The 14,920-nt window shown below is 40.7% G+C and overlaps 1 protein-coding gene across 5 annotated transcripts in view; it reads right to left on the bottom strand.

The window, feature by feature from the left end:
• Positions 1-14,920, bottom strand: part of LOC113452884 (uncharacterized) — a 39,141-nt gene that overhangs the window by 8,266 nt on the left and 15,955 nt on the right. The window contains exons 3-6 of one of the 5 annotated variants that reach the window (XM_087918842.1): positions 14,626-14,743; positions 14,427-14,509; positions 11,506-11,632; positions 6,597-10,607 (exon numbers count right to left, since the gene is read on the bottom strand). In XM_087918842.1, the coding sequence (XP_087774968.1) occupies positions 8,257-10,607; positions 11,506-11,632; positions 14,427-14,509; positions 14,626-14,743 (2,679 nt within the window). In that variant the 3' untranslated portion in view covers positions 6,597-8,256. Of the gene's footprint in view, positions 1-1,080; positions 1,652-3,306; positions 3,823-6,596; positions 10,608-11,505; positions 11,633-14,426; positions 14,510-14,625; positions 14,744-14,920 lie in introns of those variants that run through there. The other 4 variants (XM_087918844.1, XM_087918843.1, XM_087918845.1 and 1 more) reach the window with 4 other exon arrangements.

Raw genomic sequence — 14,920 nt, 5'->3', positions numbered from 1 at the left:
TTAATTGGTAGTTGGGTCTTAAATTCATTAGTTATCAGTGGTTCCAGTTCTTCCTAGGAAGTGCAATGCCAATTACTGGCAATACCCACCTGGCATTTTTGCCAATGGGTTACTTTATCCACTGAGGGGCAAATGTAACTCAACTCCACACCTTCCTGAAAGTGTTAGAAGAGCCTGTAACTATATATGTCTATGGAGATTCTAAATCAAAAGGTCAGGGTTGTCCCAAAGATGCTTTTGAAAAGGGAACAAAAAAAGCATTTTTTGTAATGGTATGTGAGAATGACATGGGGAGGAAGATTGACATGAATGACTATTGAATGCTGACAATAGTCTGGTCAAGTAAATCTGTGAAGCAGGAATGATGGAGAAAGTGGGAAAAGACCCTAAAAAAGGGAACGATGGGCTAAACTAAATATGAATTTTGAATCTAATATCATATTCATATTACTTAGGAACACTGAACTCTAGAACCAAATGAAACCCATTCAAGATTCATGGAACTTTTCCGATGTTTCTTCTCCTTACCTGAAATAGCGGTTCAGCCAATCCTTCAGCTCCACCACAAAGACGAGGTGATTCAAAAAATTCCAGGGACAGCTTTCCGCTCTCTGTGAGAAAAATGGTGGAAGGAGATTTGTTACAGACGTTCCAATCAAGAGAAGCAAAAGAATCAGCTAAATTTTGAAATCTCATATCGCACAGAAAGAGCTTTTCTTACCTGGTGTGGTGTCTTGACTTTGATCGTTGTGCAAGTTCTCCCTCAACAGCAGCTCTTGAGAAGTTCTGAATGAATCTTGCCTCCTCTTGGGATATTCTGTCATAGCTTCCAAGGATTTCTGGACATGATGTGAGACGACAAAGAAAGAAAGACACTAAGGAACTTTCATACTAGACCTTTAAAATAGCAGACCCAAATGTCCATTTGCAAAATTAGAAAGAGAATGGAAGAATTTCCCCAAACACAACCTCTGGAAGAAAAAATGGAACAACTGGCCTAATCCCAGAAAACTCTGCCAAAAGGGAATTGACAAATTCAGAGAGATTCTCCTTGGAGCTGAAATCATTACATTCTCATACCTGCATCTTTTCCGATTCCTGGGCCAGGAGGAAGCCTTCGGCCAGGGCCACCGCCTGGGGAGTGGTCTCTGCTCCACACTCCCCCACCCATTTCTCCATCTCTGGGGGAAGGAGAGAAAGGAACTGCTTCAGGAGCACCAAGTCCAGTATCTGAGTCCTTGTGTGTCTTTCCGGCTGCAGCCATCGACGGCAAAGCTGGTGAAGCCGACTGCAAACATCCCGGGGACTCTTATCTTCCTGGAACTGCACTTTGCTGAAGTGACAACACTGGACCTCTGAACTGCTGCCTTCCTCTTCTTGGCTCTTCTCCCCAGGACTTGTTCCATTCTTGCCACAGTTCCAAGGCTGAGTAACTGGAGGGTCTTTTCCAACTCCCGCATCTGCTGGGCATCGTGTCTCCATCTTTTCTCTGGTCTCTAATCCGGCCCCAAAATGGATGGATGGATCTCCCAAGTGCTACTAATCAGAAGACAGACATCTGCCCAAATCTCCTAAAGGCCATTCAGCTCTCTTTCCTCACAAGGTACTTTGGAATCCAGTGAACCAGGCAAGATTTCCAACTTATATATATCTGAAATGGAAAACAAAGGAAACTTCCAGAAATACAGGCTGACCAACTTAACAACTGAGCATCCACAAAAAACCAAATAAAAAATTCTTATGAACCCAACAATATCTGGAAAGAGGGAAGAAATCTTACTAGTTGGTAGGCTAATATATCTGCGTGTAGAAAAAATTCTGTAGCAACCTTCTGCATTAACTTTGATCAAGGACTAAAAACTTTAGATGCATAAATTTAAAACATTCCTTGTTTTCAAATTCCTACTTACTTAAATAATGTTGATGGCTGCTTGCAACGTTAAAAACAATCTTTGTACAATTCAGATCATAAATGTCTCAGGTCACAAACAGCCAGTCAGATGAGTGGCTTTCTAAATCGATTTCATAGGTAAATCATTCAATTATTGAACTTCCAGTATAACGCTAGATAGCAGCTCCCCATTAACTTCCTGGTATATGCAGTATGCCATTTGCAGATCTGTACATTGGGGGAACAAAACAGCCACTTCATAAACACATGGCAGAACATAGGAAAATAAATTAATCAGGAGAAGATTCAGCAGTCCATCTGTAAGGTCTTGCCTCTCCAACTCTTCGCAAGAAAGCAGGATTCTTTGAAACTCAAGTTTTTCCAAAACAGGAGGGTTTTTTTGAAAGGTTTGTGATAGCAAGAGATCTAGGCAGGAATTAAATCTTCTCACTTAAAAAGCAGCAATTTAAAGCAGTGCAAACAAAATCCCTTCCACAGCACAGCAATGCAGGAAACGAAATTCATATAGACATCTCTCCAAGCAGGAAATGGAAAAAGAAACTTCATATAGAGATTCCCTCCAATCCTCTTCCCTTCCACCAGAAGACCAGCGTCCCAATACAAATATATGGGACCTGACACCATCGGCATTTAAAAGGCAAAACATGAAAGTGCACATTTTGGACAGGGAGCACTGCTGGTTTGAAAGAGGGTTCAAAGAGGCCATAGATGTCAAAATTGAACAGCCCTTTCTCAATAAGACATCATCTAACTCCAGTCTAACACACAAGACTTCTCAACAGTTCCAGGAAGACTCCACACCCGTCTGCACCACTCAGAATCTGAAGACACAACTCCAGGTGGCCTTTAGGACTAGCTAACACAATGCAAATGACCAGCTGTCTGCAAGGAGGGTACATCCATCCATTCCCTGCCCCCCACAAGCCTCTTGGATGAGAAGCAAAAGTCTTCTAAGAAAAACAAGAAAGTCCAGTTGCCTCTTCAAAAAGCACGTTTGGACATGGATGGCAGAGAATCTCCATAGACTCCTGGAGCAAACCACTACAGGTCCCAGAGAAATCACCATCAACAAGCCACCACTCAATGAAAACAGAATAATAACCGAATCAACAAAGCATTTACGGCTTAACTTGATGCTTCGATGCAGGCATCTCCTGGAAAGAGGTTTCTCACGTTTCGCTTAATTCTAAATGGCTCCGACCTTTTTCACTGTCCCGAATTTCCTCCTGGAGGCAACGCAGGGGGACCGTAGCTTTTGATTTCTTCCCTGCCTGGCCCTATAAGTACAGGGGAGGAACTGGGACAAGGGACTCCTCACTTTCCAGGACTCCGAACTTGATGAAGTTTTGCGTCTAGGTCCAGCCCTGGGAAGAACAATCCCCCCTCCCACTTACTGAACTCCGGAGTCAGGTCTTGATCTCCCTCCGTGCAAGGCTTCCTTGCAGCCTCTTGGACTGCAGGAAAGGCTCGGCCTAAGGCTCGCAGCGAGGGAGGGGCGGGTCGAGAGGGAGCAGAATCGGGCACTGTAGAAAGGACGGACGCGCTTCCACCCTTCGCTGCAAAATGCCCCGCGAGACTCTCGGACCTGGTGAAAGCGCGCATGCCCAGTTCTCTCCTGAAACGTGTAAGGGGCGACCTGCCTTTCCAACCTGGGGAGCCCCCTGGTGGATCCTGCGTGCAACGCCAAATGGACCCTGTCAGGGCATAGGACAGTTCATCATGTTCCATGCTGGCCTGGGATGATGGGCATTGGAGTAGAAAAAAAGGCTCTCTCTGACATTGCCTGACTGCAGCAGGCAGCAATTTCTAGACTTTCCTTTAATGGTCTAAGAACCATCTGTGAACTTGTGACTATTGAGAAAACCTCTATGGAGGCTCAAAGGAAGAGAGGCCTCTCTCTGAAGCCCAGATTTGTGGTATGTGGTTGTTTGCAAAGTCAGCCCTGAAGTGAGGGAAGTGAAGAGGGCTGGCAGGGTCACAGGGTGGGAGCCCCCTGGTGGATCCTGCGTGCAACGCCAAATGGACCCTGAGAGGGCGTCATGTTCCATGAGGTCTTGGGATGATGGGCATTGGAGTAAAAGGAAAGACTCCCTCTGCCTGTCTGCAGCAATTTCTACACTTTCTTTTTCAGAATGATCTTTGATCTTGTGAATATTGAGAAAATCTCTGCAGAGGCTCAAAAGGAACAGGAGCATCTTCGAAGCCCAGATTTGTATCATGTAGTTGTTGGCTAAGTCAGTCCTGAAATGGAGGACGATAAGAGGGCTGGCAGAGTCACAGGATGGGAAGTGAAGGCTTAAGAAAATTAAGATTTGCATTGATGTTTTATTTCCATTATTTCAGCTGCCTTTTCAAATTCATGCCTCTGGGCAGTTAACAGCGATTCAAAGCAGCAAGTTGGTTCAAAACAGCAAGTTGCGGCAGCAAAAATGAGAGGAATCCTAAAGAAAGGATCTCCCAAGGAAACAAGTTTCAAAATGGAGAGATAGATAAAACTTATGGAAGTTTTAGAAATTTTACCTCAAAACAAGGCACCATGATGGAGATGAATGGGAGAATGGTGTCTCATAGGTGACTGGAGGAAAAGTGGAATTAGAAAATGAAGGAAGGCAAATCTTGTGAAGTACATATACAGTTCAAATTGCATGAGGTAAAAAAGAATGGCTTTGTTTCGGTTTTTCACTAGGAAAGATAGTGCAGGAAATATGAGTAGGAAGTTGAAAGACAATGTTAGTTAACTGTACAAAACAAAATACCAATTTTCTTCTAGTCAAAAGAGTTAAAGATTCCCAAGGTTTGAAGAGATTAGTGTGGATTAGAATGTGACAGTGCAAGAACAACAGAGATTTATCTACATTAATGAAAGAAAGAAATGGGGGAAATAGTTAAGCAATTTAAAAAGAATGGAATTAACATCTCTCTCTTGCCAAAAACTTGGTTCTTTTCAGCTGACTCTTCTCAGTCTTCTATAATGGAGAAAATTGACATAGTGGCTACAAAACTAAGATTGATGCCCTTTTACCAGTTTGGTCCAGAACCATAAATGAGCATTATTTGAATAAATAGCTTCAAACTGGCCTGAGTCTCTGAAAACCTGAAGTGTTCCCCCACTTCCTTACAAAAGTTTTCCTGTTTTTAATTTTTAATACACTAGAATTTAAAATTATCTCATAAATAACCATAGCAGGGATATTTAATTTTATTTATACCCACAATTTTTATTCAATTCTAATTATAATCCAATTAACTCTAATTAAATCCAATTTATTAAAATTGAATTTAGAGATTTCCTGATTATCATGTCATAAAGACAAAATAGCAATAGCTATAGCACTTAAACTTATATACCTCTTCATAGTGCTTTACAAAACTCCATAAACAGGTTATAGAATCGGCATATTGCCCCCAATGATCTGGGTCCTCATTTTATAGGCCTCAGAAGAAGGGAAGGTTCAATCAACCTTGAGCTGGTCAAAATTGAATTCCTGGCAGTCAGCAGAACTAGCTTGCAATCTAACCACTGCACCACCATGGCTCTAATGCTTCAAAAAATGTATTTGAACATGGATTTCACTTCTCATTCTGGTCTCTTTCGTGAGACGAATTCCTCATCCTGAAACTTTTCACATGATACATTGATATATATGTGATTTTGTTCTATTCCTCTTGCTTGAATTGTTATATTCCAAAGATAGATAGTCGTCAACTTGGAACAACTGACCGTTCAAAGTTACAATGGCATTGTAAAAGAGGACTTATGACCATTTTCCACTCTTATGACCATTGAAGTATGATCCCAATCTACATTTGGAGGTTTGACAAGTGACTCACATTTATGATGGTTGTAGTGTTCAAGATTCACATGATCACCTTTTGCGCCATTCTGACAAAGTCAATGGGGAAGCCAGATTCACTTAACAACCACGATACTAATTTAATATACAAGAGAATAATACCCGAATCAACAAACCATTTACACCAGGCTTGTCCAACCCACGGCCCATGGGCCGCATGCGGCCCAGGTCGCCTTGTAATGCGGCCCAGTGCCCACCCCAACCTTCGTGCCAGAGCCAGTGAGGAGGAGAGGCAGGCGCGAGGCGGGGCGAGGCGAGCACCATGCCAAGCAGTAACAGAAAAGGCGGGCGCCGTCAGAGCGCCACCTCCTGCTGTTGTCGCCGGCGCTGCTGCTTCTGCCCCTGCCACCGCTGCCGCCGCTTCTGCCCCTATCGCTTCTGCCCCCGCCCCCGCCGCTTCTGCCCCCGTCGCCGCCGCTGCTTCTGCCTTCCAGTCCTGCCGCATCCAGCCAGCCCATTTGCAGGAGGAGAGGTAGGCGTGAGGGGGGGCGAGCTTTCTCCCCCCGCCACAAAATGGCCGGAAGATAAACCATGATAAACCATGATAAAAAACCGTGATAAAAAAATAAATAATTTTTAATAAATAATTCATAATAAATAATAAAAACATCTCACTAATTTCATTTCCAAATAAATTTAATATGTTAACTATGTTTTCTATGGTTTTTTTGCATGATCAGGTATCGTTACTGTTATTTTATTTTATGTGCGGCCCAAACCAAATTTTCATCTTCTAATGTGGCCCAGGGAAGGTGAAAGGTTGGACACCCCTGATTTACACCTTAACATGATGTTTTGATGCAGGCATCTCCTGGAAAGAGGTTTCTCACTTTTCAAAGAGGTACTTTTATTAGGAGAACCAAATGCAACAAGTTTCAGGCAAGATCTGAGGTAAAAGCTACATGAAGCAGCAAATTGAAACAAATTGTAGAGCCCAACTTCCCCTGGTAACTAGGCAACCAGAGGGCAACCACCAGCCAGGAAATGTTTTGATGAAGTATTTGATTCAAGTACATCTCCTCTGGCTGCTGCATACCAAAACTAGAAGAAATGACCTTGGAGAGATAAGCAAAGCCCAGTTGGTTTCAGAAAGGCTGTCTAGGGTTTGTTCTGCATTCTGTCTTGGTGAGATTGCCAAACCCTCACTTCCTGTAAAGGGCTTCTGCAGGAACCTGGAATTACCTGTTTATCCTGCAGAAAACTTTGGCCTTTAAAGGAATAAGATGCCCAGTTGTACAATGCTGGGAAGCATCACTCGGCTTTTCTAACTTGCAATCAATATATACAAGTTGTGGCTGAACTTGTCCTTGATTTCTTGGGAGGAACCAAAATGAAGAAATGATTTTCTGATTTCCCTTCTCCTGAGACTTGGGTCTTCTCCCACTTTTTAATTCCGGGAGGTAAATCTAATAAAGCAGATGGCTAAATATACAAGTCTGGCATAAAAAAGTATTGGGAGAATGGGAACTGCAGTCCCAAGATGAGGAACCCAATGGATTCTATCACCTTCATCTTTGGTTCAACTCGTAAAGCAAGTCTTCCCTGGTTGGGGTTCAACACTTAATAATCGTCATAGGATACAACAAGCAACCAAATCACATTATAAAACAATCAATACAATTGTTATGATGCAAACAACAAGATTACAGTCATACAGTCATAAGTGGGAGGAGATGGGTGAGAGGAAGGATGGGAAGATTAATAGTAATAGTAGTGCAGGTCTTGTGATATGATAGAACCTAGAAATTTAAAAGTCTCTATTGTTCATACTGTGTTGTCTAGTATTGTAAGAGGTAGTAGTATGGGAGGGTTTCTCCTAAAGTCTATCACCAATTTCTACAGTTTTGAGTGTTTTCAGTTCCAGATTGTTCTGGTTGCATCACGAGGCTAGTTGTTCAACCTCTTGTCTGTATGCGGATTCATCTTTCTCTCGAATGAGGCCAATCACTGTTGTATCATCTACAAACTTCAGGAGTTTAACAGATGGATCATTTGAGATGCAGTCTTTGGTATATAGGAAGAAGTGGAGAGAGCACAAAGCCTTGTGGGGGAGGGCTGTCCTAATTGTAAAGATATCTGATGTGATTCTGCCTAGTTTCACCTGCTGCTTCCTGTCTGTTAGGAAGCTTATGATCCACTTACAAATGTGTTCAGGTACCGCTAGCTGGTTTAGAAGAGTGTCTGGAATGATGGTATTGAATGCTGAACTGAAGTCTACCAAGAGGACCCTTGCGTAGGTATTTGGAGATTAAAGGTGTTGTTTTCCTAAGCCATGTGATCACCTTTTATGACTTTCTGACAAGCAAAGCCAATAGAGAAGCCAGATTCATTTCACCACCGCATTACTAACTAAACAACAGTGATTCACTGTGTGAAGGAAAGTCGCAAAACAGGGTATAACTCACTTAACTGTCTCAGCAACATAAATTTTCAAGCTCAATTGCAGGCATACGCCAAGGACTACCTGGATTTCTATTGAAGCACTTTTCTTCATTGATATGGTTTCTTCCCTGTGTGGATCCTTTTATGCCTGGTAAGAGCAGAATTCCACCTAAAGTCCTTTCCACATTCCACACATTTATATGGCTTCTCTCCTGTGTGGATCCTCTTGTGGGAATTAAGATTACTGCTACAACTAAAGCTCTTTCCACACTCCATGCATTGGTAAGGCTTCTCTGCTATGTGGGTCTTCTTGTGGGAATCAAGAGAACTTGTACAAGTAAAGATCTTTCCACACTCCTTACACTGATATGGTTTCTCTTCTGCATGGATTCTCTTGTGGGAATTAAGACTACTGGTACCAATAAAGGTCTTTCCACACTCCATGCATTGATATGGTCTTTCTCCTTTGTGAATCCTTTGGTGTATTATAAGAGAACGATTGTAACAGAAGGTCTTTCCGCACTCCACACAATATGGCTTCTCTTCTCTGTGGATCATCTTATGGGCATTAAGATGACTAGTACAAGTAAAGCTCTTTCCACACTCCATGCATTTATACGGTCTTTCTCCTTTGTGATTCATTTGATGCATTCTAAAAGACTTAGAATAACGAAAGGTCTTTCCACACTCCATGCATTGATAGGGTTTCTCTCCTGTGTGGATCCTCTTATGGGAAGCAAGATAACAACTCCTATAAAACCCCTTCCCACACTCCATGCATTTATAAGGTCTTTCTCCTTTATGATTCCTTTGATGGATTATAAGGGAGCTATGATGCGAGAAGGTCTTTCCACATTCCTTGCATTGATATGGCTTCTCTCCTGTGTGGCTCCTCTTATGGGAATTAAGACGAGTGCTAGAAGGAAAGGTCTTTCCACACTGCATGCACTGATATGGTTTATCTGCTGTGTGGACCATCTTATGGGAACGGAGATTACCACTGCAAGTGAAGCTCTTTCCACACTGCATGCACTGATATGGTTTCTCTCCTGTGTGGATCCTCTTATGGGAAGTAAGACGACTGCTACAGCGAAAGGTCTTTCCACACTGCATGCATTGATATGGTTTCTCTCCTGTGTGGATCCTCTTATGGGAACTGAGACTACTACTGAAAGTAAAGCTTTTTCCACACTCCATGCATTGATGTGGTTTTTCTCCTGTGTGGATCCTTTTATGGGAATTAAGATGACTGCTATACGGAAAGTTCTTTCCACATTGCATACATTGATATAGTTTCTCTCCTGTGTGGATCCTCTGATGGGAATTGAGACTACTTCTGAAAGTAAAGCTCTTTCCACACTCCATGCATTGATGTGGCTTCTCTCCTGTGTGAATCCTCTTATGGGAATTAAGACGACTAATACAGGGAAAGGTCTTTCCACATTGCATGCATTGATACGGTTTCTCCCCTGTATGGATCCTCTTATGGGAACTGAGACTACTACTGAAAGTAAAGCTCTTTCCACACTCGATGCATTGATATGGTTTCTCTCCTGTGTGGATTCTCAGATGGGAATTAAGATCACTGCTACAGGGAAAGGTCTTTCCACACTTCAAGCATTGATATGGTTTCTCCCCTGTGTGGATACTCTTATGGAAACTGAGACTACTACTGAAAGTAAAGCTCTTTCCACACTCCATGCACTGATATGGCTTCTCTCCTGTGTGGATCCTCTTATGAGAATTAAGACGACTGCTACAGGGAAAGGACTTTCCACACTGCATGCACTGATATGGTTTCTCTCCTGTGTGGATCTTCTTATGGGAATTGAGAGTACTACTATGAGTAAAAGTCTTTCCACACTCCATGCATTGATATGGTTTCTCTCCTGTGTGGATCTTCTTATGGGAATTGAGACTACTACTGCAAGTAAAGCTCTTTCCACACTGCTTGCATTGATATGGTTTGTCTCCTGTGTGGATCCTCTTATGGGAATGGAGACTACTGCTACAAGGAAAGGTCTTTCCACATTCTATACATTGATATGGTTTCTCTCCTGTGTGGATCCTCTTATGGGAATTGAGATTACTACTGCAAGTAAAGGCCTTTCCACACTCCATGCATTTATAAGGTCTTTCTCCTTTATGATTGCTTTGATGTCTTATAAGAGAGCTATAATAAGAGAAGCTCTTTCCACATTGCATGCATTGATATAACTTCTTTTCTGTGTGGCTAGTTTTATGCTGAATCAGAATGTTTTTCCTCCTAAAGTTCTTTCCACATTCCATGCACTGATATGGCTTCTCTTCTGTGTGGATCCTCTTATGGGAATTGAGACTACTGGTATGAATATATGTCTTTCCACATTCCATGCATTGATATCGCTTCTCTTTCCCCTCTTTCAAATGGATCGCTTGGCCTTCCTCCTTACAATTCTTATTCTTCTGCCCACTATAGCCTTAAAAAAGAAAAATGAAAACGGTAGAAAGAATAGAACAATCAAAAATTTTCTTCTGAAATTCAGCCAAAGAATTATCAATATATTTTGGCTTCTTTGTTCGTAAACATGAAGATTCCAAACTAAGATTTTAGCAAGGACCCAATTCCAAATGTATCCCTACTGATTCTCATATAAGAGGACTGGATCATATCATAATGAATCTAAGACCATCCTGAGCTTATCTTTGATGTAGGACTATTCCATGGGGCCACAAACTCCTGAAGTCCATTGGACACTGTATAATGCTGGGTCAACAACATACCTACCACTCCCCAACATCATTGGAAGTCTCATCCTCACTTATCTGCAGAGCAGAATCTTTGAAAGCCAAGGGAAAATCCTGGATGGCAATAGCTCCCCACCCTCAATTTGGCTGATGTTGAACACAAATGGGCACATCTCAGGGAAGGAACATTCTTCTCATGGACCCATCCAGTCTTGGTTATACTGGCCCAGGGCCACCGGGGGCCTAGAGATGAGATTCAGGAGAAGGCAGGACCTTGCTCAAGAGAGCCACACCATCTCTGTAGCCTATCCCTCAGACTCTTGCATCAGCCTAGAAACTAGGTCAGTGACTTCTCATTCAGCATTAGGGATGAATGCTGGCTGTGTTACTTTAGGCAAATCTCTCTCAGCTCAACCCATGTCACAGGATTGCTGTTGTAGGAAAAACAGCCGGAGGAAGGAATATTGAGTTTGTCCACTGCCTTTATTATTTACAAAAAAATAAAGGCAAGATATAAATAAATGGTTTTTTATCACTTATTTCCCTAAACCTATTTTTAAATAACACCTAAGCCCCGCTCTCATACCCCATGATATTTCTATGTTTCTGAACATAGATAGTGATTCTTACCCAGAGAAGCCAGATTTCTGGAATTCTCCAGCATGACTTCTCTGTGGAGCGCTTTTTGGTCCGCATCCAGTTGAGACCACTCCTCCTTGGAGAAATACACGGCCACTTCCTCAAAAGACATACCACCCTGAACAACGAAACAAGTTTTCCTTTTAACAGATAATGTTAATTCAAAGAGAGAGATCCAGTGAACAAAATGGGCAGGAAAAGCAGGAAGCATTGATTTTCCTAGATGCTGAGAAGGCATTCGATAATCTCAGCTGTTCTTGATCCAACAGGTCAAAACTATGGAATTTGTAAATAAATTTAAGGAAATGATAGGTACAATTTATTCAAACTAAAAAGCTAAGGTAATTATAAATGGGGAGACTGCTGAAAATTTTAAGTTTATGAAAGATGTTAGGCAGGGATGTCCAATGTCGCCTCTGCTTTTTATCTTGACCATGGAAGTGCTTTTAAATCATATCAGACAAAGAAAGATAATTGGACTGAAGAGTAAAAAAGAAGAATATAAAGTACAGGCATTTGTGGACGATTTGGTGTTTTTTGTTGAAGAACCAATGGAGTTAGGGGCCTATCTAATTCAAGAATTAGAAGAATATGGGGCGGTAGCAGGATTAAAAATTAATAAAGACAAAACAAAAGTAATAACCAAAAACATGATAGAAAGTCAGAAAAAAGAATTGGAAAGGAAATTGGGACTACAAAGTGTCAAAAAACTTAAATATCTAGGAATTTGGTTAACAGGAAGATGTTCTTCCATAAAAGAGGATAATTATATGAAATTACTTTTACAGATAAAGAAAGACTTGACCAATTGGGAAAATTACAATGATCACTATTAGGCCAAATAGCAGCTATAAAAATGAATATACTACTGAAATTATTATACTATTTTCAAACAATACCTATAAAATTGGATAAGAAAATTTTTCAGGAATTAGGTGAGATGGTAATGAAATTTATATGGATGGGGAAAAAAGCACGAATAAAATTGAAGACGTTACAGGATAGTAGAACCAGAGGCAGCAAGCAGCAATCTTACTATGGGTTAAGGAGTGGATAAACTTAAAAAATAAAAGAATTTTAGCAATAGAAGGTCATGATCTACAAATTGGGTGGCATGCCTTCTTATGGGATAAAAAGAACAAGATTCACTGCTATTTTCATAGACATCTGATAAAGGACTCACTATTACAATCATGGGAGAAAATAAAAAAAACATTATTTGAAAGGACCAAATTGGATCTCATCTATGGAAGCTATATTATATCCAAATACAAGGGACATTAAAAAAATATTAGATGCAAGGAATTAGTAGATGAACAGGGGGAATTAAAAACATTGGACAAACTAAAAGAACAAGGGATAACATTAGATTGGTGGGTATATTTGCAAATTCAAACTAAATTTAAGAAAGATGTAAAGGAACTAGGAATAGACAAAAATTTACAAAAATTGGACTAAATCTTGACAGGCAAGGATGTAAAATTCATAACACGTATGTATAATTATTTACTGGAGGTGGAATTAGAGGAGGAAATTGTCAAAGGATCAATGATCACTTAGGCAAAAAATGTGGGTTATAACATAAATTTGGATGAGTGGTAAAAGACTTGGATGGAGAATTGGAAGCTGACCTTGTCCACAGCATTTAAAGAAAACCAATATAAAATGTTTTGAAGATGGCACTTAATGCCGGCACGACTGGCAAAAATGTATCCAAATATGAAACCAGAATGCTGGAAGTGCAAACAAAAGAAAGGAACATTTTTCCATATGTGGTGGCAATGTGTAGAGGTTAAAAAAATATTGGAAGAAAGTACAGAGATGGCTTTTTGAGATTACAAATTATAGTTTGAAATTGGAACCAGAAACGTTTTTATTAGGTATGATTAAAGGGAATTTGAGTAAAGATAAAAGACATCTTATTGTACACATCTTAACTGCAGCAAGAATTACTTTTGCACAAAATTGGAAGAGCGATAAAACACCACCAGACGAAGTCCTAATTCAAAAAATAATGAATTGTGCTGAACTCGATAAATTCACTATGAAATTAAAAGGCAAAGATAATTGAGAATATTATGCAATATGGGAGAGGTGGTACAAGTAGGTGAAGAATAAAGATAAAAATGTATAGTCACAAAACGAGAAACATGTATATACAATGACACAATGACTGTTAATGGAAATGAGATTTTTGTATTTGTGGTTTATAAAGAATAACAATCTATTAAAAAAACCAAGATGGGCATCTTGTGAAGAATTCAGAATGAGATCTGCTTTTGACTGACCACACAACTGAAGCACATTGGATCATGTTGGAAGTACTGGGAATGCCTTTCAGCGTAGGCAACTAAAATAAGTTTTTTTGGTCAACTGGTAGTTGGGTCTTAAATTCACTAGTTATCAGTGGCTCCAGTTCTTCCTAGGTTGGGCAATGCCAAATACTGGCAATACCCACCCGACATTTTTGTCAATGGGTTACTATATCCACTAAGGGGCAAATGTAACCCAACTCCACACCTAGCTGAAGGTGTCAGAATAGTTTGTAACAGGATATGTCTATGGAGATTCCCAATCACTAGGTCGTAGTTGTCCCAAAGATGCTTTTCAAAAGGCCAAAAAAAAAGTATTATTTTGTAATGGTGAATGAGAATGACCCTGGGAGACCTGGGGAGGAAGAGCCCCAATGCTGACAACAGTTTGGTCAAATAAATCTGTGAAGCAGGAATGGTGGAGAAAGTGGGAAAACACCCTTAAGAAGGGAAAGATAGATGTGAATAAGCTAAATATGAATTTTGAATCTAATATCATATCCATATTACTTAGAAGCAGCAATTTATTACATTGAACTCTAGAACCAAATGAAACCCATCCAAAATTCGTGGATCTTTTCCGATGTTTCTTCTCCTTACCTGAAACAACGGTTCAGCCAATCCTTCAGCTCCACCACAAAGATGAAGTGGTTCAAAAAATTCCAGGGACAGCTTTCTACTCTCTGTGAGAAAGAGAAAAATGGTGGAAGGAGATTTGTTACAGACGTTCCAATCAAGAGAAGCAAAAGAATCAGCTAAATGTTGAAATCTCATATCGCACAGAAAGAGCTTTTCTTACCTGGCATGGTGTCCTGGCTTCCATTGTTGTGCAAGTTCTCCCTCAACAGCAGCTCTTGAGAAGTTTTGAATGAATCTTGCCTCCCCTTGGGATATTCTGTCTTAGTTTCCAAGGATTTCTGGACATGATGTGGTACAAGAAACAAAGAAAGAGCGCTAAGGAATTATCATACTGCACCTTTAAACTAGCAGATCCAAATGTCCATTTGCGAAATTAGAAAGAGAATGGAAGAATTTCCCAAAAATATCCTCTGGAAGAAAAATGGAACAACTGGCCTTAGGTAATAATAATCCCA

Source organism: Pseudonaja textilis, unplaced genomic scaffold, assembly GCF_049901715.1.
Source record: "Pseudonaja textilis isolate UNSWEBS1 unplaced genomic scaffold, rPseTex1.2 PTEXCTG87, whole genome shotgun sequence".
In the NCBI taxonomy this organism is placed as follows: domain Eukaryota; kingdom Metazoa; phylum Chordata; class Lepidosauria; order Squamata; family Elapidae; genus Pseudonaja; species Pseudonaja textilis.
The sequence above is the reverse complement of the archived record's forward strand: the minus strand, read 5'-3'. Positions and strand labels throughout refer to the sequence as shown.